Genomic DNA, 27605 nt, shown 5'->3' on the forward strand with positions numbered 1-27605 from the left:
GTTTCTGGACACACAATCCTGTGCCATGTAACATTCCGTTTGTTGAGATTTATGTGTCATGGGGTGGTATAGACAGATAAGTGGGACACATAAGCACCATCTTCAGTATTTTGTCTCACGCAAACCATGTAGTGTGAACAAATGAATCAAAGAGGTAATGTGTTTAAATATAATTTAATGAATCAATAAACTTCCTAGAAAGTGCACTGAACTGAAAAAAACAAACTCAACATTTGGCATGACCACCCTTTGCCTTCTCCTCAGTCCGCAGTCATGCATTATGTATGGAGGGCCTCATGTGGCTGTTCCAAACCTTCGGGAGGACTTGCCACAGTTCCACTGCAGACTCTGGCCATCTTACTTGTAATCCCAGACTGGCTTGATGATGATGAGATCAACACTAGCCATACCATCTGTTGCAGGATTCCATATTCCATTTTTTTGCAGATTCATTTTTTTTTTACGATTTTAGCTGTGTGTTTTGTGGACATCTTCATGATGCAGAATGAAGTTAGGACTGATCAGATGCCTCCCTCATGGTACTGCATAATGGATAAGTATCTGCTAGTACTTCTCAGCAGTGAGAGGGGCATCAATTTTGATCAAATCACCAACCCTGTTTGTGGAAATGGACCACCAAATTTGCAGGGAACTTCCACAGTTCTTCACAGACATTCACTCATGTCCAATTCTTCAGATTTGCAGTCGACACACTGCTTTCTGTTTGAAATTTCAAATTTTCACTTATCAGTCCAGGGCAAATGCTATCATTTTTCTGCACTTCAGTTCTTGTATTTTCGTGTAAACTGTAGGTGAGTTGTTCAACTTTTCTTCCACCTTGAAGGAACGGCTTTTTGATTCCAAGAAGACCACTTCTGATAAGACTTCTCCGGATTGTAGATGGGTATACCAGGGTGCTTTCTGCGTGGTGTGAGTTGACAGTGGTGGCAGTGTGAATTGCTGTCTCGAATACCTCTAACAATTATTTTAAGTGATTTTGTATACAGATCACCTCATCTTTTTAAGTTTATGACTGTCAGATTTTGAACTCGCCATCTTTTCATCGCCATCATCTAACATCTTTTGCATGCCCCATCTCCTACCCGTTTGCCGTTTGTACTTTCTGGTTACAGCAATTAAAGGAAGAACACACAATTAGAAGCACTCATGAGGTATTGTAAAATGTTCTAATAAAACTGATTTGACAGATGCCCAAATTATGAGAGGATTTGGAGCCATTACATATAATGTGGTGTTAAACATAGATGTGATGAGGAGTGACCAATGCCAATGATCTGTGATTGTGTGTCAGTAACATCCACTCAGTTGTCAAGTTCAAGTCAGACTGCAGGCTAAGGACTCGGAACAAGCTAAACAGCAGGGAATACAGCATTCTAGAAGCAAGAGAATGACATTCTTGAGTTTGGAAAGCTTTGAGGGAGGCTGAATAATTTTTTCTTCCTGCCCAAGAGAGTGACATAACCTACTTATATGGTTACAATAACATCCGTCTCTGGGTAATATGTTCTTACCAGACAGATAGCTTCTGAAATAAACATCTGTGCAAAAGTTGCAAAATAGTGGGCAATCTGAAGTATGCCTGAGAACAGAAAAAAAGCTCATTGGCACTGCTTGGTAAAGAGAACAGCAACTGAAATGACTCCACAAGACCAATGGTTTGCCATGGGATTTTGCAATGAATTTGCATGAACTTCAAGCAGGTTTTCTTCAAGGACCTCTCTGTATTTGGCAGCATTCATCCTCCTCTTATTTCTGAGCAGTCTCTTTGTCCCTGCTGTTGAGAAGCATCCATCTATAGAACGATGCGGCCACCATTAAGCTTCTCCATATTTTATTGTGTTAAGCTGCTGATGAACAGTGCCGGGGTCTTTGTCACAGATTGTTCTTGGAGTTCTGCCCAGAGTTCAATTTTTGTCTCAACAGACCAGAGAACCTTTTTTCTCATGTTCTCAGAGTCTTTTAAATGCCGATTGGTGAATTTAAAGCAGTAGTTAGTTATTCTGCCATTAATACCTGATTGATGGAGTACTGCTGAGATGGTCAGCCTTCTGACATGTTTTCCCACCTCAGCAGAACACTTCTGAAGCTCTGTTTGATTGACCACTGGATTCTTGGTCACCTCCTATAACCAAGGCCCTTCTTGCACAGTTACTTAGTTTGGTAGGGCAGCCAACACTTAGGGATGGTTTATACTTCACGATGAGAATGCTTACGTGCCTTCATCATGGCTGTCATGAGTTCTCAGCTTTCTTTTGATATGTCCTCTGAGCACGTTGCCAGAAATTAACATGACGCGTGTGTGAGTTGTAGTTCCAGCAAAAATATGGGTGGCGTTCAAGTTTTGATTTGTGATGTCAGCATCGTTGTTTACTATCAACATGTGACAGAAGGCTTGCAGCTCAAACAGGATCAATGTGTGTGCTTTGATGTTTGATGAATAGTTTGATGTGGTGAAGCAAATCATCATATTTAAATGTTGAGAAACAAATGTCTTCATTGTGCTTTTCTTCATCCATTTCTCACATAGGCAATAGAAGCATTGCATATTCCCCATTGTAATGATGCGATACATTTAAAGGTCTCACATACCACTTTCTGTGTCGCTGTTGCCGACTTTTTTTTTTTTTGCACCTTTACAACAGCATCAGAATGCAAAGAATTTTTAGTTTTTATATCTTTCTTCCCTTAACTCACAACACAGTGAAACTGGACGTTGATTTCTCACTGTGATGATTTCTCACACTGCCACCTCGTAGAATCCTCCAGATTTACTTGAAGTGTGTGCACAAGTATAAACAGTGCACTGCTTGTGTAACAGCAGCGTCCTCAAGCTCACACGTCGCATAGCATTAAGTACTGTATATCCCTGGCCTAAGAATAGTCCTGGTGGTTCCAAACATCTTCCATTTCACAATTATTGAGACCACCGTGCTCCTGGTAACAATCAAACCTTTAGAAACGGTTTTATACCCTTGCCCTATTCCTCACCACAATTTCATCACAGAGGTCTACAGAAAGCTCCTAGGATTTCAGTTTGGTTTTTGTCTTGACATGCAGTGTGAATTGTGGACCTTCATATACACAGCTGTGTGCCTTTCTAAATGATGTCAAATCAATTCACTTTGCCTCAGGTGGACTCCTCTCAAGTTTTAGACACATCTTAAGAAGAAGTAAAGCAAACAGGAGGTGCCTGACCAGAATCCGGAGTGCCACAGCACAGGGTCTGAATACTGATATGAATGAGAGATTTCAGTTTTTGATTTTAAATTTGAAGATCTCTCTGAGAACACATTTTCACTTTGTCATTATGGATTATTGAGTGAAGATCGGGGCAAAAATGGCAAATGTATTATTTAAAATCAAATCGACAACACAATAAAGTGTACAGAAAGTGAAGGGTCTGAATATGTTCTGAATTCAATGAATTTATAATATTTGCACTGATTATGATTAAGCTTAACTATTATGAGAAAAATTTAGAAAAAAAAAACTGTAGCAATTTATTTCTTCATAAAAGTTTCTCCAGTGTTTTGGCCACCATAAATTATTAAATAGAAAAAAAAAGTGTCATATTATGCTCCATTCCTCATTCTTTCAAGTGGTGGAATGGGATCTCCACTGGTCACTGTAACATTCTCATTCTTTTCCTCCAAATCCCCCAGTGGACCACATGAATATGTGTGGGACCCCCTACATGGTATTTCCCCTCTTGTACTTTTGATGCTGTTTTGCCAAAGGCGATTATTTTTAAAGTAAATTTATTAACAAAAGCATATCTGCTGCTTGTGCTACTATATAATACCTGTGTTTTTAAAGCCTAATACAAAATTAATAAGCCATTTCATGAACAACTTACTTGATTTTATTAAATAAAAAGTTATTTTTACTAATCTCTGAATTTCTTAATAACAAAATGAAAAAGTAGTCATATTTTAGGGATAAATAAGAACTAGTACTTACCAAAATACAGAATTTGTCAATGCATGTACTTTGACCACAACAAAAGCTGCTACGTACTCACTTGATTTAACTATTTATTCTTAAATTAAGAATAAAATGATTTCTGAAAATAAAAAATAATAAGGGGACTTGATGTGGAAGTGGTGCTGAGCTACAAGTACCTGGGGGTTCACATAAACAACAAATTGAGCTGGTCTGAAAAAACAGTGGCATTGTACAAGAAGGGCCACAGTAGACTGGACTGTAAGGAGAGTCAGGTCTTTTGATGTGTGCAACAAGCTGCTGGAAATGCTTTACAAGTCCAGGGTAGCCAGTGTGTTGTTCTACACTGCAGAATCTTGGGAAAGCAACCAGAGCTCAAAAGAAGCACAATGCATGAACAAACTAATCAGTAAAGCCAGCTCTATCTATCATCGGGGAAACCCCTAGACATGCTGGAGGCTGCTGAGGAAAAGAGGATGGTGGCAAAATTAGATAACATCATGAAAAATCCCCTGCATTCCCTCCAGGAGCACTTTTAGCCACAGACTCATTCCACCACGATGTGCTAAGAAACGCCACTGGGGCTCTGCCCACTGCTATCAGGAAATTAAATGCTTCCACCCCATGTACTCGTTAAGTTTATTTATTGATTGATTGGCTGTATTATCTGTTTTGTTAGTCAGTATTCTTGTTTTTTATGTTTCTGCTGCTGAATTTAATTTGCATTTCCCTATGGGATTGATAAAGTTGATCTAATTTAATCTATTTAATTCAGACAAGACATTTTTTCATAATGTAGTTAAAGCTATTTTGTTATCCTCTGTATTCAGCACTGGAGCATTTCCTTCAGCAACAGCCACGTTTAACATGTGTAGAAATGTAAAGGTGTTTTCTCTCCATATACAACAATTAAATCAGCTGGAAAGACAAAAGCATTGTGAGGGGTGGTGGCAGCAGTCAGGTAAATTGCAGAAGGGTGGCTAAAGGCGTCATCTCCTTCATGAGACAGCGACATCTTTGACATCATGCTAAAACACTAAGTTTTATTCTAGCTACAGGTTAGCAGTTGGGATGTGCAGATAAATGTGATGGACCACAAAACTCTGAATTGATGCGGGTCTGTGGGGAGTTCACCCGATCTCAGTCAGGACATGACTCAGACATTGTATCATACAAATAGATTTTTTTTTTCAATCAATTATTTGAAGCATGTATGCCTAGGGATCACCTTCCTCGCTCTGCTACGGTAAGTGATACCACTCCATGACAACAGGGGGAGCTGTCGCCAACTGTATCTTCTGTTACCCACAGTTCAGAGAAGATGCCCAAGGAGAACTCCTAACCCTGCCACGGCACCCAGAGCAGGCTACACCTTTTACTGTCGGACGCCATGGAAGGTGGTGTCTCATTCTGAACTAAACCTTGTGGGGACCTCAGTGCTCCAGAGTAATGGAAACCCTTTATTCCAGACTGAGTGTCATTTATTTTGAACCATTCACAACCAGAATGTATGCTGTACCTCCTCAAACTGTTAGTGTTTTGTTTATTATTAAATAGGGTCCTCCGCTTGATGCCCCAGTACTCCTTTGTAGATATTTGTGGTCTGTTCACCAGGTGACAATGTGGATGCAATCCATATTTAAAACGCACTTTAAAAAGGGGTCTTTGAGAAAACTAAGTCATTGTCTGCTGTCAGAAACTGACATACCAGAAACTCAAAGCAAAGAGTACCTAGTAAGCTGTGTAAAAGCCTAAAAGAGCAAGTAACCTTATGCAGTGTGACAAAATAAAAACAAATACAAACAAAATACATTTCTGAAGAATCTAAACATGCATTAAGGTCAGACATGTAGAATCTTAACACCCCAAGTCAAAACGCATGGCCTTCTTATTATAGACAAAAAACTCAAATCCATGTCACTCTTAAAGCCTCTGTAGTTATTAATCATCTTGTATCATTATGTGGTACGGAGGTTCTTGGAGAGGACACAAGAGTGAAGCGGAGATTCGCCCCCAGCTTGTGATTGTTCTTCCTATATCCATTTTCCACATGGGGAGAATGTGTGTTGAGTGGGCTGTCACGGACTGATTATACACAAAGAAAAGCTTTCATTAGTAAGACTTCCAGGATGTGACTTCAGTATAGAATGGATCATTTTATTCAATTATCTTATTTAAGGCATAAAATTAATGTTATATGAATCCATCTCAAATCTACAGGAGGGGAAAAAATCCACCAGATAAAAGTTCAAAAGCCAAGACTTTTAATTTTTAATTCTGGAATTAACTTGGAGTTGTTGTCCCCTCCAGGAGGTTTGTTGCCAATCAATTGCTGGTTGATGTGTTGCTTTTTCTTTAAATTAAATGTACGTTGCTTGAAAAACTGCATTTCTCAAATCTTGATTTTGCGGTACTGTCTAATTTCCATTATGCTTTTAAAAGCTGGTGTATGTGATCTCATTGAAGGGAGGCTTTGATGATTTTAGATAAAAAAATAAAATATTTACCAGCACAACATGTTATTTTTATAATGTAATTCAAACAATATACTTTTGTTGAGTGTTTATTGTGGTTATTCTCTGGAGACAACTATATTAAGACCACATTTCTATTTTGTTCTTTTTGAGAACAGACTATTCTTAAATCGAATGACTCTTTGCTTCAAGTTATTTCTGATTTGATGCTCTTTTTGAGAACAGCATATTCCTAAATCAAATGACTCTTTGCTTCAGGTTATTTCTGAATTTGAATACAAGAACTTTACTCCTTCTAAACGGCAAAGCAAACCTTAGGGAATTAAATTGTATTTTTGCCAGCTGAAAATACATCCAGCTTTAATCATTGTTCCGACATCATAGGTTGTCAACTCTGTCAAAATTACATATACTTACAAGCTTTTATTATTGTATATGTATGAATTAATTTGATGCTTGAGGTAGAACAGACACAAAGAGAAAGAAGAAAAGCACATTTTATTTGCAAATCATACCTTAGGATACCACTGAAAAATTTTGATGATTTTATAGTAAGCTGATAAAAATGTACGTGACACCTTTCTAAAAGAGTTTATAGGTGTTAAGATGACATTGCCTACAGCTGTAAGAATGAGCTAACTATATAAAACTGCATTAATGCTATTTTGGCATATTTACCCTAAGACTCAACTTTGCAGATAATGTAAAGCTCATTTTAATTGTGCTTTGGGCTAACAACATTATGGTAGTACCATGTCAGGTTTTCCTATGTGAACAAGAAGACTTTGCATTTGCAGTTCTTACCTCAAGTCAATCCACGTGAACCAGAATAAATCTAAAGAAGTCATTTTGGGTAAATAAGAAGTAAATTCAGGTAGACAGAGCACTTTTTAATCTTTTCAGCCTATATCTCAGTTTTTGAAGTTTATACTCATTTTCTTAGTTGTTCTGCTTTTTTAAGCGCACTAATCTAAAGCAGAAAATGTCTGAAGGACCTCACCAAGCATATGCGACTGGGTGGGAACTGAAGGTAAAAAGAATGCTAAATTTATGTGTTTAGAACCTTTGGACCTTAAAGAACCTCTGGTACATTTTGCAGTGCTTTCTATTAGGATACAAACTGAGATCAAGAGAGCTGGATGCCCCCATATTGTCTTTGTTACTTACTACTTGACTGACAGAACACAGTTAGTTAGGCTACACAGAACTGGTGGTCGGCAACGCAATGCAGCTCTAAACCCCCAACATAACCCTCACTAATTTGATATAAGTTAAGGACAAGTGAGATGGATGCCCCCATATTGCCTACATCTATATTACTAAACGACAGTTTAATTTATGCACAGCGGACGCACCGAAGTGCATGCGCACTGCGCCGCAGCGTCAAACCCAGCGGTTTCCCAGAGTCAGTAGGTGGTGCCCGAACAACACAAATTGTAAACTAAACTTGCTCTAATCCACTGTGCCAGCAGTCGGTGTCAGCAGACTGCTGCAAATGTCCCTGATCATTAATCTGTTGTCAACGACCGCCTGCAGAACAATAGATGTCCAGCCCTTCCTGTTAAGATAATCCCGATACCCGTCACCTGATGCATGAATAGGGATATGGGAGACGTCGATTGCACCATACACCTGAGGTATTTTGTGTGCCTCGTAATTGTGCTGCAAAATCTGTCCTGCCTCTTCCACATCAGGTAAACTGATGTATTGCCTCATTATTTTGGAGCATATGGCCTGACACACCCGATATACACATCTGTGAATGGTGGTTTTGCTCACAATAAAAGTCTGGGCAGCAACCCTGTGCTCTGCACAGGTACCCAGTTTGTAAAGTATAATGGCCGTATGCTTCTGGTTGGGACTGGCTCCCTCATGTACAGTATGCTACAGCAGGGGACACAAGAGGGCCTACTGTGCTGCATAATTCCATGAATGTTGAGCTGTTCATCCTAAAATTTTGCACCCACAGCTTCTCAGTAAACTCAGTGCGGACGATTTCAAAGACATCCCTAATACGCGCCTCTGTCAAGTATGGGAGATTGATTTCCCTTTATGGTATTCATTTGCTCTTCTTGCCTTCGATACAAAATGAATGCGGTGATTGTAGATGCAATTAAAATAACAGGACCAATACCCATCATATGGTTCAGGTTCTAAAACCAACTTTATTCCCGTAAAATCACTTAATTGGAAACACAGACAATTAGTATTTGTGTTTTGTCGACTTTTCAGAAGGGTTGCTTCTATTTTGCGCATAACTACAATGGAAACTCGGCTATTGACAGTAATATAAACCACAGATCAGGACCACGGCAGTCAACAAATCGGACTGAAACTCTGTTCACAATTCGGTTTGATTCTTGATACTGGAATCACAATTTGATATCTCATGATTTTTAAACAAAATCTGAATGAAGAAAGCCTAAGATTGAAAAGTTTTTGCTTATTATTGTTTCTGAGACAACTGCTCTTCCATGCATTTCAGAATCAACAATGCATTTTCCATGCCACTACTTAAGCAATATGGTGAAATTGAAAATCTGCACAATATATAAAATAGCACAATGCACTTTTTTAATTGTGCAAATCTAATAACTGGTTTGGATATAAACAATAAGAGCAGAGCTTAATATCCTTTTTCTTAGTCCATTAAATAATCAAGTTCTTTTTTTAAAGAACACAGACATATCCTCATTTTCTGGTAGCAACTGTGACTTTTGAGCATTCACAATATCTCTTGCAGACAAAAAAATGGAAAAAACATGTTTACTTGGAAAAAAGGTTGCTGGAGTTGATCAGTGGGGAGAGCAGTGGGTACTTTGGAAAATTTTCTCTCCACCATTTAAATGGACAGCATGTGAGTGCAATAGAGGACTCTTTTCTGTACATGTCAATTTCGTCCTTTGTCCCACTCATTTGCAGTTTCACTAATTCATTGAAATAATCTCCAAGCAGATCTTCCAGAGACAACTTTTTGGAAGGTTGTTGTTCCAGCTCAGCGCCATGTTGCTCTGCTCCTCTATCTCCTGTTCTCTCTGTTTTCTGGATCTACAGGTATCAGAGTTTACACGTTTCTTTTTAATATAAAAATGATTAGTTGCAATTCAAATTTTAGTATCTATAGGTAAACTCTTACTAGAGTGGAACAATTTGGTCAGGTTATAAGTCATGATATGTCCAACATTTAATATGTGGCTAGTGTCAGTTCCATTACGTGTCAGTATTTGAACTGTCCCTAGTCTGCTTTCTATCTCAGATGTTACTGTGAGTAGCACTATTAGCACTTTACAAAATGTACTTTGTACTGCTGAGCACAGACACACAAGTGAAGAGTAAATAAATACCTGGCTGTACTGTAACTGCTTTGTTTTTTCCTTCACCCTGTTGAAAACAGCACCTCACTGGCTGTACTCCAGATGTGGCAGAGTTCTAAATCTTGCATCCATTGGGGTGCACTATATCTGCCAGTGAGGTCTTTCAGAATTGCACTCTTTATGCTGGCCATAGCAGTTGAGTCTTTCTCGTCAGGGCCATGCTTTGCTCAATCATGTGCTTTTGCTGCACAATGAGGAGCACAGTGGGGATATGTTCATGACACAGCACTGGGGTGGCTGACTTCATGGGTTTAAGCAATTGTACAATGTCCTTGGAGCTGCTAATGACAGTGCCACCCAGTGTTGATTTCACGTGCATTTTGACGTATCTCTGTACTAATGAAGGCTGCTGCTATTGCTGCTTGCTGCTCAAGATAACAATCAAGCATTTCCTGTGTACTATTCCATCGTGTTAGAATGTCAGCTATCAGTGTATGTGATGGGAGGCCCAGTAATTGCTGTTCGGAGGTGAATACAGTTATAGCTGTGGGGCTCTGGTAGAAAAAAAGCAACAACCTGTCTCAATCAACCAAGCAGATGATTAACACATGGTATACCCAAGCCTGCCTGGATAGCCAAATTCAGAGTATGTGTAAAGCACTAGATAATGACGTTAAGATTATCTCTTTTAAGCTCCCACTCCAAAACATCTGATTTCAGCATCTCAATAATACTTCATCCAGAGTGGGTTTCAAAAACAGGCTAAGTCTGAAGCTCAAAACTTGCAATTTCCCAGTTGCTGGTGATAACTGGTAAAACTGGTGATCATGATATAGCTTTGGTTTGCACTGTTGGTCCAACTGTCTGTAGTTATTGCAATGCTCTCTGTGTCTTTCAGGGATTCCTTCGCACTCATCTTAGCCTCGTTGTACAGAGCCGGCAATAAAATGCCACTAAAATCTGGGCATGAGGGAATGTTGTACTTCAGCTCTAGTATGGTCACAAGCAGCTGAAACCCCTCGTTCTCAAAGACTCATATTCTTTGCAATGAAAACACCAATACACTTTGTTATTTCTTTGGCCTTTGCACTCGACCGTGGAAGCTGTGCTGCAAATAAATTTGTCAGAGACATTTGGCCTTTATCCAACTGCTTCTTTGCAGCAGATAATTTTGGTGTTTGACACTGTGATGGGACTGTACATGGTTCAGCATGTTCGTAGTGTTTGCTGTAACATACAGTGCATCCAGAAAGTATTCACAGCGCATCACTTTTTCCACATTTTGTTATGTTACAGCCTTATTCCAAAATGGATTAAATTAATTTTTTTCCTCAGAATTTTACACACAACACCCCATAATTATGGGTTCGCTTCCCGGTTCCTCCCTGTGTGGATAGTGCTTTGAGTACTGAGAAAAGCACTATATAAATGTAATGAATTATTATTATTATTATAATGACAACGTGAAAAAAGTTTACTTGAGATTTTTGCAAATTTATTAAAAATAAAAAAATTGAGAAAGCACATGTACATAAGTATTCACAGCCTTTGCCATGAAGCTCAAAATTGAGCTCAGGTGCATCCTGTTTCCCCTGATCATCCTTGAGATGTTTCTGCAGCTTAATTGGAGTCCACCTGTGGTAAATTCAGTTGATTGGACAGGATTTGGAAAGGCACACACCTGTCTATATAAGGTCCCACAGCTGACAGTTCATGTCAGAGCACAAACCAAGCATGAAGTCAAAGGAATTGTCTGTAGACCTCCGAGACAGGATTGTCTCGAGGCACAAATCTGGGGAAGGTTACAGAAAAATTTCTGCTGCTTTGAAGGTCCCAATGAGCACAGTGGCCTCCATCATACGTAAGTGAAAGAAGTTGGAAACCACCAGGACTCTTCCTAGAGCTGGCCGGCCATCTAAACTGAGCGGTCGGGGGAGAAGGGCCTTAGTCAGGGAAGTGACCAAGAACCCGATGGTCACTCTGTCAGAGCTCCAGAGGTCCTCTGTGGAGAGAGGAGAACCTTCCAGAAGGACAACCATCTCTGCAGCAATCCACCAATCAGGCCTGTATGGTAGAGTGGCCAGACAGAAGCCACTCCTTAGTAAAAGGCACATGGCAGCCCGCCTGGAGTTTGCCAAAAGGCACCTGAAGGACTCTCAGACTATGAGAAAGAAAATTCTCTGGTCTGATGAGACAAAGATTGGACTCTTTGGTGTAAATGCCAGGCGTCGTAGGAAATCAGGCACTGCTCATCACCAGGCCAATACCATCTCTACAGTGAAGCATGGTGGTGGTAGCATCATGCTGTGGGGATGTTTTTCAGCGGCAGGGACTGGAAGACTAGTCAGGATAAAGGGAAAGATGACTGCAGTAATGTACAGAGACATCTTGGATGAAAAACTGCTCCAGAGCGCTCTTGACCTCAGACTGGGGCGACGGTTCATCTTTCAGCAGGACAACGACCCTAAGCACACAGCCAAGATATCAAAGGAGATGGCTTCAGGACAACTCTGTGAATGTCCTTGAGAGCCCAGACTTGAATCTGATTGAACATCTCTGGAGATATCTTAAAATGGCTGTGCACCAACGCTTCCCATCCAACCTGATGGAGCTTGAGAGGTGCTGCAAAGAGGAATGGGCCAAACTGGCCAAGGATAGGTGTGCCAAGCTTGTGGCATCATATTCAAAAAGACTTGAGGCTGTAATTGCTGCCAAAGGTGCATCGACAAAGTATTGTGCAAAGGCTGTGAATACTTATGTACATGTGATTTCTCAGTTTTTTTATTTTTAATACATTTGCAAAAACCTCAAGTAAACTTTTTTCAAGTTGTCATTATGGGGTGTTGTGTGTAGAATTCGGAGGAAAAAATGAATTTAATCCATTTTGGAATAAGGCTGTAACATAACAAAATGTGGAAAAAGTGATGCGCTGTGAATACTTTCCGGATACACTGTATGTCAAAACTCTTTTGCAGTGCTTGTAAATGGTCTTCATCTTATCAATTATTTTCTCGCCGTTTTCTCTTTAAATAGGATATCCAAAATGCTACTAAACAGCATCATCAATATCTACTTTGTCTGACTCCATCATTAATTAAGTTACTCCGCACTTAGTTACAATACTCTCAATCTATGGCCAGGGGTTGTTAATGCATATATGATGCTGACTGCACCCTCTGATGTTAAAAAAGAGCATTTAAGAAAAACAGAGAACGCATAACTTTTTTGAGAGAATGCATAACTTTTTGTTAGTACTTACAGAAACAGATTCCATGCCATTGCGATCAACATCTATATATGTACGATGCATTTTGTTGTAGTTTTCAGTCGTGAGACTCTGTGGCATAAAATATCGTTGCCATCCTACTGTAACCCAATGGAGGTATGAAAGACATCATTTTGCAAACACCAAACAATGAATATGGACAGAGTGGTGGCTCTGAGGCTAGGGATCTGTGCTGGCAATTGGAAGGTTGCTGGTTTGAATCCCGTAAAATGTCAAAAGTGACTCTACTCCATTGGGCCCTTGAGCAAGGCCCTTAACCTGTAATTGCTCCCTCCTGGGTATGACGTTATTCTGCATCTAAACCTGCATGTAGGCCCTTCAACCTGCAGGGAAAAACTTGGGTGTTGGTGGCAGAATTTGCACTCTAGCCACCATAAAATACCTCACACTGGTTCCATTTCCATCTGAACTAGTGTGGTGCTGAGGTGTCACCCATTGCAAGGCTGCACTTGGGTCCTAATGGGTCCTTGGGTCTCAGCGCCTGCTCCTAACCTCTCTCTCTCTTCCTCCAAATCCAGTTACTGATGACCAAAAAAAATGCATTGGAGCTATGGTGGTGGTAGCCCTTTAAAGAGAGTTCACGTAGCTTCTTCTTTTATTTTGTCGCTATCCTGCACCTCACTGCTAACAGTAAAGCAGGGCATGGACTTGAAGGCCAACTGTCAAAACAATATAATAAAATAATCTGCTGCACTCTAAGTAGCATTGTCTTGACACACTTCATTTAACTGAATGACTGTCACAACCTTCCTGTGACCTTAGATTATGCTCATTGTACAGTTTTCACACGCCTAACATTGCTTTTCAACTTTTAAATAAATGATGAGGTTAGCAAAAACAAACTCTGCATGAATATCTAGTAGGTCTAAAGGAAGGTCAAATTTAATATTACAGCTGAACATTGTTTTAATGTTTTTGGTCTATCTGAACAAATTACGGGATCAATCAATCTAATCAATATTTATTTCATAAAGATTCAATATAAGGCCACCACATGGTAATTAGATGGATGAGTTCAAGAACTCAAAAAGTACTTGTGTCTGAAAAAACTCAGAGCACATCCTTTAATGGCCATTAGGGTGAGATTTAAAAGCAGTCTGTGAAAATCTGCTGATGAAGTAAATTGATCTGAGCTGCTGACAAATGTTCAGATGTGGACAGGCCTCAAGTAGACTATTAACTTGCATTCACTATCAGTTAAAAGTTACAGAGCACCTCAGTATTTCCAGTTTTTCTTCAAATTTAATCAGGTGAAATGCAATGAATGACCTAAAATGATGAAAAAGTAAGCAGTAAACTTGCCAGAGGTTTAAAGTTAAAGTTTAGGTTAGCAAAAACTTCAGAAAATTACAATTGGGCCTTCTTCAGAGACACTTAATAGGTTACAACCTCCAGTTGTTCTGCAGCAGTTAAAGCAAATTAAACCTTGCGATTTGCACAGGTGTTCCAACTTCTATAGAGCAGAACTGGTGACAACTGTAAGTTTATAAGAGAGCTTTAGGGTTCATGCCCTCGTAAACAGGGCAGCAATCAACAAAAGAGGCAACTGGTAGGCAACATGACTCAAAGAAGTAAAAAAAAAGAGAGATGAATATTTTATAAATCAGGAAACATAGAGAAAAGAAAAGCACATCCAAATGTCAAAGACTGCTCTAGGTAAGGCTAACACAATACTAACATATTAATGCTAACATTTTCAACACGTAGTATGGTTGAACAAAATTCCCAGAAGGAGAAGCCTGACACCATAGCTGAGCCTACCTGGTCTGAAGGAAAAAAAATCTACATAATCAAGGAGTTACAGGGATTCTTTTCTTTTAAGCAATTCACATAGGTTTCTGAAAACAAACTGGTGTACTTCACATTTGATGTACTACACGCATGTGTTGGTTAAGTTTTAAAAAAACCTGTTAGCACTTTCTGCTGAAATCAAGAGTGGGATTTAGTAATATGGTGCAGAGAGATGAAGTCTAAATGAATGGTTTTCAGTGGATATAGTGAGCCTCGCTTCTATGTTGATAAAAACTGCTATCCTTTACAGACAATTCAAAAACATTTTACAGCTCTGTAAGAGACAGCTTAAAGTCCAGTGAAGCTGTGACAAAAAGAATTAAAATGACGTGGCACAGTTCAACATTACAAAAGATGTTATAATTACCATTGATCAAAGATGCTTGTTTCTTTTGTGATCAATTTTTTATTGGAGCTTCATAAAGAGAAAACAAAACACAGCCACGACAAAGTATGAAAGTTAGACATCAGCATTGAAATCAAGCAGCAACAACCCCCACTCATCTCACCCAAAACTACCACATAAAAGAGGTCCTTTAAGGATTAAAGGCTATTGGTGCTTGAGAAGACAGCGAGCACAAAGCAGAGAGGCGAAACAGAGAAGGGAAGAATTAGGGATTAAGACTAGAAATGCATTGCAGACCACTGATCAACGAGCCACTGAACAGCAGCTGAAATAAGATTAGATGTAAGAAAGGGGATTTCCAGAAATTTTCAGTGATTGTATCCACACAGAATAATCTCAAAGTAAGCTTGTTTTGTATAATGGATTGCAATATAGAGACATACAGTAAGATGCTAAACAGGCATACAGTGGATTCAGAAAGTATTTAGACCCTCCTTCACTCTCTGCATTTTCTTTGTGTTAATTTCTAAATGGATAAATTTGCCATTTTTTCCTATCAATCTACACTCAATAACCCATAATGACAAAGTGAAAACAGGTGTTCAGAAATTTTAGCAAATTTAATAAAAATAAAAAAATAATTTAATAAAAGTATTCAGACCCTTGATTCTGTATTTTTTAGAAGCCCCTTTGGTAGCATTTATAGCTTTGAATCTCTGTGGGTAAATCTCAAGTTTGCACACCTGGACTTGGGCAGTTTATCTCATTCTTCCCAGCACATCCTCTTAAGTTCTGTTAAATTAAATGGAAAGTGTTTGTAAACTGCCATCATCAGGTCTCTTCTCAGATGTTCTATGGGGTTTATGTCCAGGCTTTGGTTCAACCACTCAAGGTCAATCAGAGAATTGTCCTGACACCACCCCAGCATGGTCTTTGCTGTATGCTTTGGGTCACTGTTGTGCTGAAAGGTGAACCATCGCCCCAGTCTGAGGTTGTGTGCACTCTGAAGCAGGTTTTCTTCAATGACCTCTCTGTATTTGGCTGCATTTATCCTTCTCTCAATTCTCAATTTCCTTTTACTACCACTGAGAAGCACCCACCTATCATGATGCTGCCACCACCATGTTTCATCATACGGATGATATCAGGCAGGTGATGAGCAGTGCGTGGTGTACACCACACATAGCGTTGGAGTTCTGCTCAAAGAGTTCAATTTTTGTCTCACCAAACTAGAGAATCTTTTTCCTCATGCTCTCAGTGTCCTTTAAATACCATATGGTAAACTCCAAACAGGTGGTCATATGCGCCTGACTGATAGAGTGCTGCTGAGATGTTTCTCCTTACGACAGGTTCTCCCATCTCAGCACAGGACTTCTGAATCTATGTTAGAGTAACCACTGGGATCTTGGTTAGTTACCCGACCAAGGCTCTTCTTTCCTGGCTACTTAGTTTGGCCATAAGGCCAACTCTAGAAATTGTGGTGGTGGTTCCAATCTTCTTTCACTTCACAATTATTGAGGCCATTGTGCTTATGGGAACACTCAAAGATTTAGAAATGGTAGTGTACACTTTCTCTGATCTATGCCTCACCACAATTTCTATTGCACAGGTCTACAGAGAGTTCCTTGGACTTCAACATACAGTGTGAAATGTGGGGCCTTCTAAATGATGTTCAATTAATTCAGTGTGCTACAGGTGGACTCCACTCCAGTTCTAGACATATTTCAAAAATAATTAAAGCAAACACGATGCCCCTGACCACAATTGAACATGTCACAGCAAAAAGTCACAATACTTCTATAAATAGGTAATTCCATGTCAAATTCCATGTGTAATTTTTATTTGAATTAAAATTATATTTTCACTGCTAGTTCTGGCTTCACTCTTAGTTTTCATGAACCCTAATAACGCTGTACCATTCACTGATCACTAACTGCTATTCAACAGCATTGTAAGGAATTGTGGTTGTGATACACAATTCATATAAGTAATGATATCATGATATCTCAGCAACGACTCAAAAACCAAAGACCAAATTTTCTGGAGATGTTCACGACATTATAGCCTAGCTAGCTTTTGTAAAAAAAAAAAAAAGGACCAATTTTAAAATACAGTATAGTTTTTTTCACTATTCAATTTTTAATATTATAATCACTCAAAACATGGTTATTTTTCATTTTGGGGATAGCATAGTATTTACACAAAATACAGAGCTGGAAAAGAGCTTTAAAACGGAATGAGAACCATTAATGAACAACTTATATTTAGGGAGATATAGCCAGTCAATGTCATAATCCCCGCACAAAGAAAAGTTAAAACTTTATCTTAAATCTTCCTTAATATTGATCCAAGACACATGCAATTTCAGTTCTATGAGTTACTCATATGACCAAATCAGCAAGCCAAGTTTTGTTAAAATCTGTGATGATGAGGTCCAAAAGTGTGATGATTTGACATATAAATGACAGATGTCTGTTTTTGATTTTTCATAAATATGCAAAACTTTCTGATATGTTTGCACTTTTTCAATTTTGGTTATTGAGTGTTGATTGATACGCAAAAATGGCAATTTATCCATTTAATATTAAGTCTACAACACAATAAAGTGGGTAGTAAAGGGGTCTGAATACTTTCTGAAACCACTGTATGTAAAGAGAATTACAAAAAGTGAATGCATAACACATAACAACATCATGAAATCTCTAATTTATAATCTGTACAATTTAATATGGCAGGTTATTGATTATTTACAAATCAGTTACATCTTACCGTAATTAAGGGCTTCTGGTGCGGTCCATTTGATAGGAATCTGCTTTAATCCAGATGAAGAATATATGCCATCATCTTCTTGTCTAGACATTCCAAAGTCACTGATCTTCAGCAAGTTGTTTTCTCCTACAAGGCAGTTCCTAGCAGCAAGATCCCTGGATGAGAAACAAATGTTCACAATATAATTTAGACTACGTAGGGAGAACTTATTTGATTATTACATTAACTTTACATTAGGTTTTAATGTTTTTAAAGCTTGCAGTCCAAGTTTCAGCATAGCTTCGAGCATGCAACCTATTTAGTAACCAAGAGCTCAATCAAACTATCTCTTCAAAATAAGGAGGCAACAGATAACAAAGGACCACTTCAACCAATTACACAGACAGTGCTACAAAGATTAATGGCTGAACTGTACAAATGATTAACCACAATGTAGTCTCTCTGAAGCCAGGCATATATATATATATATACATATATATATATATACACACACAGTGTGTATATATATATATATATATACATATATATATATATATATATATATATATATATATATACACACACACACACACACGTCTGGAGACAACCTTGAGTGAACTTTGCTTTAAACTGGGTGGGAACAATTAGACGGCTCATGAAGTGACACATATCTAAAGCAATCCAATGCTTCAGAAATTGGAACTCAAAGCAGGGTGGTGATTTTGAAGTGCAAAACTTATAGCTGCTCTCGTTAAGTTGGTCCAACAGACCACAAGCTTCTGTTTATGATGCACAATCTACAGTCAAAAAGTTTCCTAAAAAAACCTTTTAGGCAATCAGACATATACTGTAAATGAGTGTTGCATAAGCAGAGAACACATGTTAAAAATAAACATAACCTGATGCAAGGGAAAAAAAACTTTCTGTAGTATAAGATTATACATTTGCATTTGACAACATTAATGGAGAGTTGGTAAATGTGAATGAAATGTTGTTTCAGGTGCTGTGTGTGCTCTCTATTGATCAGTATTACGATGATAGTGTAGGAATAGATGTAAGCTCAAAAGAACTGGCAGCTATATTCATGAAAATATGAATGGCAAAATTTGTCTTTGAAGTAAACAGTGTGTCATACACCATCAAAAGGACTGCCATTACGAGAAGTGATAATGAAGAGTCATAGGAGGTACAGATTTCAATACTCAACAAATCTACATAACAACACTAGTAGGTGCATCGAGGAGGCTGCAGAAAATTCACCTTCTAAATGCACAGCTAAACGAATACCTAAAGAAATTTAACATTAATGTCTAATTGGAAATGCAAACACACCATGACAAAACAGCCGCAGCGTTTTAACACGTTGTATATCCATAGACCACAATGCTTATCTAAACTACTATTTGCTGTTGTTAAGTCGTATGGTGCTGCAATAGTTAAAATTACGGAAAGATATCATAGCAGACCGAGGCACTTCTCAAACATGTGGAGCCCAGTAGCTGCGGTGGACTATTTGTGTGCGTCTGTCTGTCTCAACTGTTGCAGCACTCATTACAATGAGCAAATAAATTATTAAGCTTCAGTTTCTTTGTGCTACAGAGCTCCTGAATGGATAACAGTGACTTTAGCTTTTTATTCTCTCTCACCATTAAGTCTTTTCTTTCAATATCTTTTGCTCTTTCTCTGAAACCCCAGCAAGAGTTTAAAATGCACGGACTGAAGACATTGGTGGTGAGTGTTTGCCTTTGCAGCACAGGATTTTGCCACTGTTCACTATATGCTTTTTAATGGGTTATCCTGAGATGTGTATTCTCATTTGAGAATCATTTCTGGCCCCACGAGATTAAATATATTTAAGCTGTTCCACAAAATATCCCTGTGTTGAGAAAAGGCAAGAGGTCTTGGAACTTTTAACAGAGCATCTGACTAAAATTGTATAGTTCTAAGCATAAAGCACAGAGATTTGTAGGCAAATGAGATAAGCTTTGTACTTATGGTGGGCTAACCTATGAGCAAGATCCCTGCTCCCTGCTCATCAGATGGTGGTGGCAACATCTTCTGTGGCCCTGAGTTTGCTCAGTTACAATTACATTACAATATGGAAGTTCAGTGGCATTGTAGTTTATGGTAAAAGATAATCCAAATAATCGACTGTAGTAATTGGCCAGTAACATTGTATCAGCAGTGAAAACTGATTGATAGTTCAAGTTCTTCAATAGTGGAAGGAATGCAAAGTGAGTTATTATCACAGGCAAATGGATACTAAAAAGAACAAACAAATCTTACATGATAACTTGCATTATTATAGAAAAAAAACTTAACGATAACACAGAACTCCTAAAGTCCATCGCCAAATGTGATTATTTCTGAATTTTCCATTCAAAGTTCTTTGTGAGAAGATGGCCTTTCCAAAACTGACCCCAAGCAATTTTAGTGTTGGTAAAAACAAAACAGACCTCTTCAAAATGCTTGTGGTCAAGAGGGGTAATGTGGTCAAAAGAAAAGAACTGTGTTGAGAAAAGGCTTGGCAGTACAGGGCTATATCTTTATAAACATCTCCATAGTATACTGTATAAGCCAAATGGCAGCAAATTACTTATTGTAGGAAAAAATGTATTACTGAACAATGCTTACTCCAACAGCCTCTTGTGGGTGTTCAAACTAACTACTTGGTATTTATTTCATTTAAAATGTTATTGTTTACAATTATGGGTAAGAAAACATAACAGTCTTAATCTCACTGAATCTAATTTAGGTTTGCTTGAGCTAATTCAAAAACAGCACTGGGCACAAAAAAGGGACCAACATAGACAAAGCAGTAGTCCATCATAAAATTAAGTCTCATATAGGGCCAAGTTAGAAAGGTCAAATATCTGAATGTCCACATCTTTGGGATGTAGGAGGAAAACTGAAGTATCCAGAGGAAACCCACATGGATATGGACAAATTTTTCACATTTAACACAGACAACAATCTTTTGTGGGTACTAAACACAGGATGCTCACAATTGGCATTTAAATACATTCAATCCATTCTTAATTAACCTGGTGATTATTTCATATCTGATTGTAATGTAATTATCTTTCTTAAATAGTAGATATAGAAATGAGAATATGACAGCAAATAATTAAAACTCTAAGAGAAGTGGCTTCCATTTTATTCAGTCTTTTGCACTTTCCATTCGCTTTTCCTTTTTTTAATGAAACAGTTATTTTCAGTATGTTTAAGCACTCAGGCATTTCTATCTCCAGATCAGGGTGATACCTTACAGAATTAAATCTTGAAAACCTGACACTAAAGCTCCACAGACTTCTAAATCTAAAGCTGTTGAAGCAGCATTATAAATGTGAAGATTCAAACAACAAATATGCAAGCCATAGTCTTTCCTGTAAAGAGAATTCAGAGAGCCTTCTATGTACAGTAAATGGCTGCTACAAACATTCAGAAGGGACTCATCAGCTTGCACTTCCAGTTCCTTGTTACCTACTAGACCAATGCATATTTTACCCTTTGCTTCATCAGTTTTAAAATTCATCCTTTGCGTGGGTAAAATCTTCCATCATATGAAAATTTTCAGACTTCTTTTGATAACCCAAGTTTACTTAAATTGAGCATCTTACAGTTGGATGATTAAATAATGCATACAGGCAACTTTTTATGACAATCTGCTTATCTTAAATGAATAACACAAATTCAATTTCTTTCTGTTCAGACATATTCTTTGCTGTAGCTTGCAATGCTCAACTGATCTTTGTCTATTTTTATTATTTCTGTATTACAGAAGATAAGACCACGGTTCATGAATTATTGTATTAATGTTTCTACTTGCACGCTTCAAGGTTATTTGGCCCCGATATATTGAAGTTTGTGTAAAATGATGAACACCTGCCTGGATGAAAAGAAACACAAACAAAAATTAATCTAATTTAATACCAGATCTCTTAGTACACAATGAGCATGCAATTCAGGTCTGAAAGCCTCAATAACAAGTATTCACCTTTCCTTCAAGGTCAAAACTGCACTTCAAACTTTACTCAGAATTACTATTCAAACAAAACAGTTATAAGTACAATAACTAAACATTCTGAAAATATTTTTCAGTCATAATTTAAGACAATTGAATTAACTATTCCATTGAAAATGTTTTCCTTTGTTGGGCAGCATGTTGAAACCTTGGTTAGCATTGATCTCTTAAGGAATATCGAAAATGGAATCAAATTGCAAATGAGCTAAGAAATTTGACAAATGAGAGGTGACTATTCAGTCCATCAAGCCCGTTAGTTCAACTAACAGCTAAGCTGTCCCAATATCTCATCAAGATATATCTTAAAGGTTGTCAGGGTTTCTGCTTCAACTTCTCATCTCTGTAATTTATTCCAGAGTCCCACAACTCTTTATATAAAGAACAGCTTTCAGCTTCGGCCCCTTCTCTTCCCTTTCATTTTCATCAATATCCTCGAGTGCATGATTCACACCCTTAAGCTGAAAGAATTCTGATGGATTTACTTTAATAATGCATTTGAGCATGTAACATTCTTTCTACTCACATGCACAGTGGACACAGATTTAGCACAGGGGCTCATCATTTAGAACTACTAGGCAAGCATTTTAAGACAAGACAAGTTAGGGACAACTGCGAAATGGGCAGTCAGACTGATGACCATTGTATACTATTTTTGTCTGTCAAACTCAGCATGAAACTGTATCCTCTTTGCCTTGTTTGGAATGGCATGATTCACCTACAGTAAGTGGGGGCCTGCATATGAAGAACGAGCATAAAGCCTTGGAACATTGCCCAGCTCACCTTTGAAGCCGATGGACAGATGGGAAATAACGTCATATGATCTGGAAAATCCTTCCAACGCAGCAACGAAAATGGCAGACTCTATACATCGGGCCCCCACTCCCGAACTGGGTTCTTGTCATGACTTCCTTTGTCTTGTTATGCAGTGTAAACCGTCATTAAAGAAAGCTAAGTGATTTCTCCTATGTGATTTCTTACCGCCATATCACTAAGGGATGGGTATTGCCTTTTTATATTATATCTATATAGTTTTGGGTTATGTAACATGCCGCAATTACAAATGAACTTATTCCAACAAGGGAGCTAGCGCTCCCTGCTGGATACACCCACACTGTGTCTTCTGCTCAAGAGGTTTAATTCTCAGAGTCTGTACGACTACAACATGTGCACCTGATTGCTCTCCTTTGCATAGTCTTTATTGTTAGCATGGTGAGCAGAACTGCACACAATACTCCAGATTCAGTCTCGTTAGTGCATTATACAGTCTAAGCATAATGCTCCTTGATTTATATTCAACAGTTCTTACAATATAACCTGACATTTTACTTGCCTTTTTAATCGCTTCTGCATATTGCTTAGTCGATGATAATATTGTGTCCACATATACAGTACTCCTAAATCCTTTTTAGAGGTTTCATCTTGTCTGACAGTGTCTCCTGTCTTGTATTTCTAATTGATCTTTCCTTTTTGCCCATGTGTAGCAATTTGCACTTTTCTGCAGTAAACTGCATTTTCCAGGTGTTTAACCAGTTTTGAACCTTGTTCAAGTCATTCTGAACTGTTTTTGCTGCCTCCTAAGTGTCTGCCATTCCTCCAATTTTGGTATCATCTGAGAATTTCACAAGTTTACTAACAACAAGGGATTCAATAACATTAATATAAATCAGAAAAAGTAGTGGTCTAGGGACAGACCCCTGAGGGAGTCCAGTGATGACCTCACTCCACATGGAGAACTCTCCTCTTAGCTATACTCATTAGCAGGCTACTTAAAATTCCTACAACTCTATTTTTAGAATTAATCTTCGGTGTGAGACCATATCAAAGGCTTTTTGAAATCCTAAGTAAATTATGTCATTTACAGCATGAAAAGTAGCTCAATTAAGTTAAAAGTACCATTCTTTAGGATGTGGATGAAAAATTACAACTGATGCAGGGGTGTAGAGAGGGTGCAATCTCGACACAGATGATGACTGGGCTCCGAGAGAAGTTTAGGATTCAGGGGTTCTGAAACAGCAGCACTAATCATTGGAACACCATAGAGTACCTCTGATAAAAAGATGAAATCTAATTTTTTTTGTTTTCATACCGGAAATTGTACAGTGACTTTCTTGTATTAGATGATCTGAGATTTACTTTTTTCCTGCTGTCAGGAAGGACACAAATGGGTTTCTCATCTTCATCTGAGATTGTTTTACCAGCATCAGCAAGTGCTAGTCACCCAAGGATGCACAGAATAATTCATGTCCAACAACTTATTGGGAAGAGTCCTAGTTCTTCAGGGTTTCCACTCCGCTAACACCCTTGTGTCCTGTTCTTTCTCACCCAGTCCCAATTATAAAACCTGCAGGTGGTTGTAGGAATCTTAAGTCAACCTATTCTTGTCGATGCCCGCAAGTCTCCAGTGATGCCCCTGCCCTCACCCTGGTGCACCAGTCTGTGAATGCTAGAGCATTTTCCCAGTGCAGCAACCTGCAACAACATCCTTTTTTTAAAAAACTATGCTGCCCTAATATCTAGGTGCTGATATTTAAACAGTTATTATGTGGTAATGAACTGATCAACAAAGAAAAGAAAAAAAAAAATGAATCACAGCACAAGTAATTAGGCAAAAGAATCCAATTAGTCCGTTTCTAAAGCATAAAACAGCTCTACATAGCTAAAAAGGAATAAAAAAAACACTACCATCTGTGAGATTTATTCTCCACTACTTATTAGTCTCACACATCTGTTGGGTTGCTCTTTGCATTGCTGTTTTTTGGTTCTATTTTTATGTTATTTTATTGTAGGCTGTTTGTGAATTTTCTTGACTTTGTATGCTTTATTATACCCATTATAGTGTTCATTATAAAAAAAAAAGTTATGACTTTTTCTATTGCTGCTATGAATTATCAGCTCTGCAGCTGTGCAGAAATCTATGAGCTGCTGCCTTTACATTGTGCAGCTTGCTGTGGTCTTACAGTTTCAAAGTCTGTTAGTCACTGCTTGTGTGATATTGGCCTTCCTAACATGTCTCCTCTGGTGTTGTCGATATTGTTAGAAGAAGCCTGTAGTGACTGATGATGTTTAATGCTAACATTTTTAGACAGAGGCCTCCTGTTTTCTTTTGGGTTCTTTTAAGCCGATCTCAGATCATCCGTTATTTCCATGATAAGTGGCAAGTGAACGGATAATGTGAAGAGTTGTCTCATTATATATTGGACCTACAAAAATGGCTACTTGGTTAACGTTCTCAAACAGGCAGCAAATAGCCTTCTAATATACCTTTACATGCAAACAAGTCTACTGAAAAATGCACATTTTTCCAGATTAATTTTAAATCCAGACATCTTGCAAAAAAACATTTAATACATTTATTAAGATGACAATGATACATGTGGGCAGTAGTGAACAGAATCATATTGTCCATGTTGAGAGATATTTATTGTATCATTCCTCCCCTTATAATTCCCTTTATTTTTGAGTTTTACCAAACGCAAAAAGATAGTGGTTCAACAGAAATTGCAAATAGCATTGGAGATAGTGGACAGCCTTGTCACGTTCCATGTTCTAATCTGAAAATAAATACAAGTTTTCACTCAGAGGTTTCTAGAGTAAAATAATTCAATCCAGGCAGTACTATCTGGACCAATCCCAAATTTGCATAAAACAGGAAAGCGACATCCTTATTCTATGCTTTTGAAAATTTTTCCTGCATCCAGAGACACTAAAAATTATGGAAGCTCAGTTGCTCAGGACAGTGTGCAGTACATCCAACAAGGGGAGAATATTTGTTGATAGTTGCCTGTGCATAATGAATCCAGTTTAATCTTGTTGATATTATTATTGGGGGCACTTTCCCAATTCTTTTTGCTAGAATATTGGCCAGTACCTTGACATCACAATTCAATAATGAGACCAGCCTATATAATGTACATTGCAAGGGGTTTTTATTTTCTTTGGAAAGACCATGATTAAGTATTTTGATCTTCCAACATAGTTTGTATTTCTGAACATTTTAATATTGCATATATAAAATGGCAGGGATAGAAGAGCAACCTCATAACACAGAACTGGGTTGGGTGGGGGTATATAGGCAACATATATGGTAACTGAAATCAAGAGTGGAGGCTGGCATGCTTCTTTAAAGATCAGTATGGGTCTGAGGCTTTAACAATTGTAAATAAATCCCTGGAAAGAAAGTCTCAAAGGGCACAGGCTTAAAGACAAGTGCCATGGTGGACTGGAAGGAAGCTAACATTATTCCCCAAACCAAATGATGGAAACATGTAATCCAGTAAAGGTAAAGGCCTTAGAGGTGAAAGTAAAGCCAGGAGACCCTAAAGTGCAGCAAATCTATAGTGGGCCTGAATCTTTAAAATGGCAACTGTTGCTCCTGCAAGTGATATGAGGAATGGCATGATAGTAACTACAGGGTAGGGTATAAAAGGGTGCTACCTGCAAGGGCTCAATTAACTAAGAATGACAATCTGTGAAAAGCATTCAATAACAAAGGGGATGGAGGCCAAGAGAGCAGTGACAGAGAGGAAGACAGTATGTAGAAATCAGTAAGTGTATGCCTAAAATATAATGGAGCACCCAGCCTCTGTGGAGGAGGATGATCTGGGAATGCTGATGGTTTACTACTTTATTTTCTTAACTGCCCTCTCACCTTACATGTGTCATTTTCCTCCAGGTTAGGTTACACTTTTTAACAAAACACTTACAGAGAGCATATGAGAAATTCCAAAGAATGTGTTTCAAACTGAATGCAGTGTTTTAAAAAATTGTAATTTTTATTGAATGATGCAATAATAAAAAAATTAATAAGTGGAAATAGGAATAAAAAAATATAAATGAAAATGTAACTAAATGCTTTTGTAAAAAAAACTGTGCAGAGAAATTTAAGAGATGTATACAGTAATTTAAATACATTTTGGTGAAACAACCCATAAACATTACTTTTTAAAAAGCTTAAAAGTGCCATTTGTGTTTTCAAATCACCCTTATATTCATTTTTATACTAGTTATCGAATCATGAAAGGCCAGAAACATCCCCAGATTAGGTGCTTTAACACAAATAACACAGACAAGTTAAATAAATACAAATCTGGGATAATGAAGTAATGATTTTTTAGTGTGAAAAGAAGCCATTCAGCCTGATGTAGCTCATCATTTTTTGTTCAAATTATGCTTATTTTTTTAACCGCCTTGTATTTCTAAATGCACAAGAAATTACTAAATTATGTATCATAGAGATTCAACTTCCATAATTCTCATTTGAAATTTCTGAACCTTGAGTATTGTGCAATTCCTTTTTTCATGATTATCACAAGCTCTTTCGACCCACTTGACCCTTGAAATTCTCTGGTAAACAATTCTAGAAATTTACAATCATATGCTGCCATCAACTTCCCTGATCCATAGTGTTCATACATTAAACTCTTATCCTAGGAAAAGGGGTGAAGGATTTCAAAAGGTTTGCAACCATCAACTGTATTGTTTTATTTTCTAAAAGAATACTAATCTTAAGCAGCAATGTTTGAGTGTTGTGTTTGTCCTAATTAATGAATTAATCAATTGTATAATGTACTTAAATTAAAAGCCACATTAAGACATAAAAAGTACTATGAATAACTGAAAAACAGAACCAAATATTAAAAATCAAGGTATCAGAAAGGCT

At 37.9% G+C, this 27605-nt stretch overlaps 1 protein-coding gene across 1 annotated transcript in view; it reads right to left on the bottom strand.

Annotated features, from left to right (window-relative positions):
- The window catches only part of fer (fer (fps/fes related) tyrosine kinase), a 396648-nt gene that overhangs the window by 23544 nt on the left and 345499 nt on the right, over positions 1 to 27605 (bottom strand). The window contains exon 17 of the mRNA XM_028804820.2: positions 17944 to 18098. Coding sequence (XP_028660653.1) covers positions 17944 to 18098 — 155 coding nt within the window. The remainder of the gene's footprint in view (positions 1 to 17943; positions 18099 to 27605) is intronic.

The sequence above is a fragment of the Erpetoichthys calabaricus genome, chromosome 7 (genome assembly GCF_900747795.2).
Source record: "Erpetoichthys calabaricus chromosome 7, fErpCal1.3, whole genome shotgun sequence".
Classification (NCBI taxonomy): domain Eukaryota; kingdom Metazoa; phylum Chordata; class Cladistia; order Polypteriformes; family Polypteridae; genus Erpetoichthys; species Erpetoichthys calabaricus.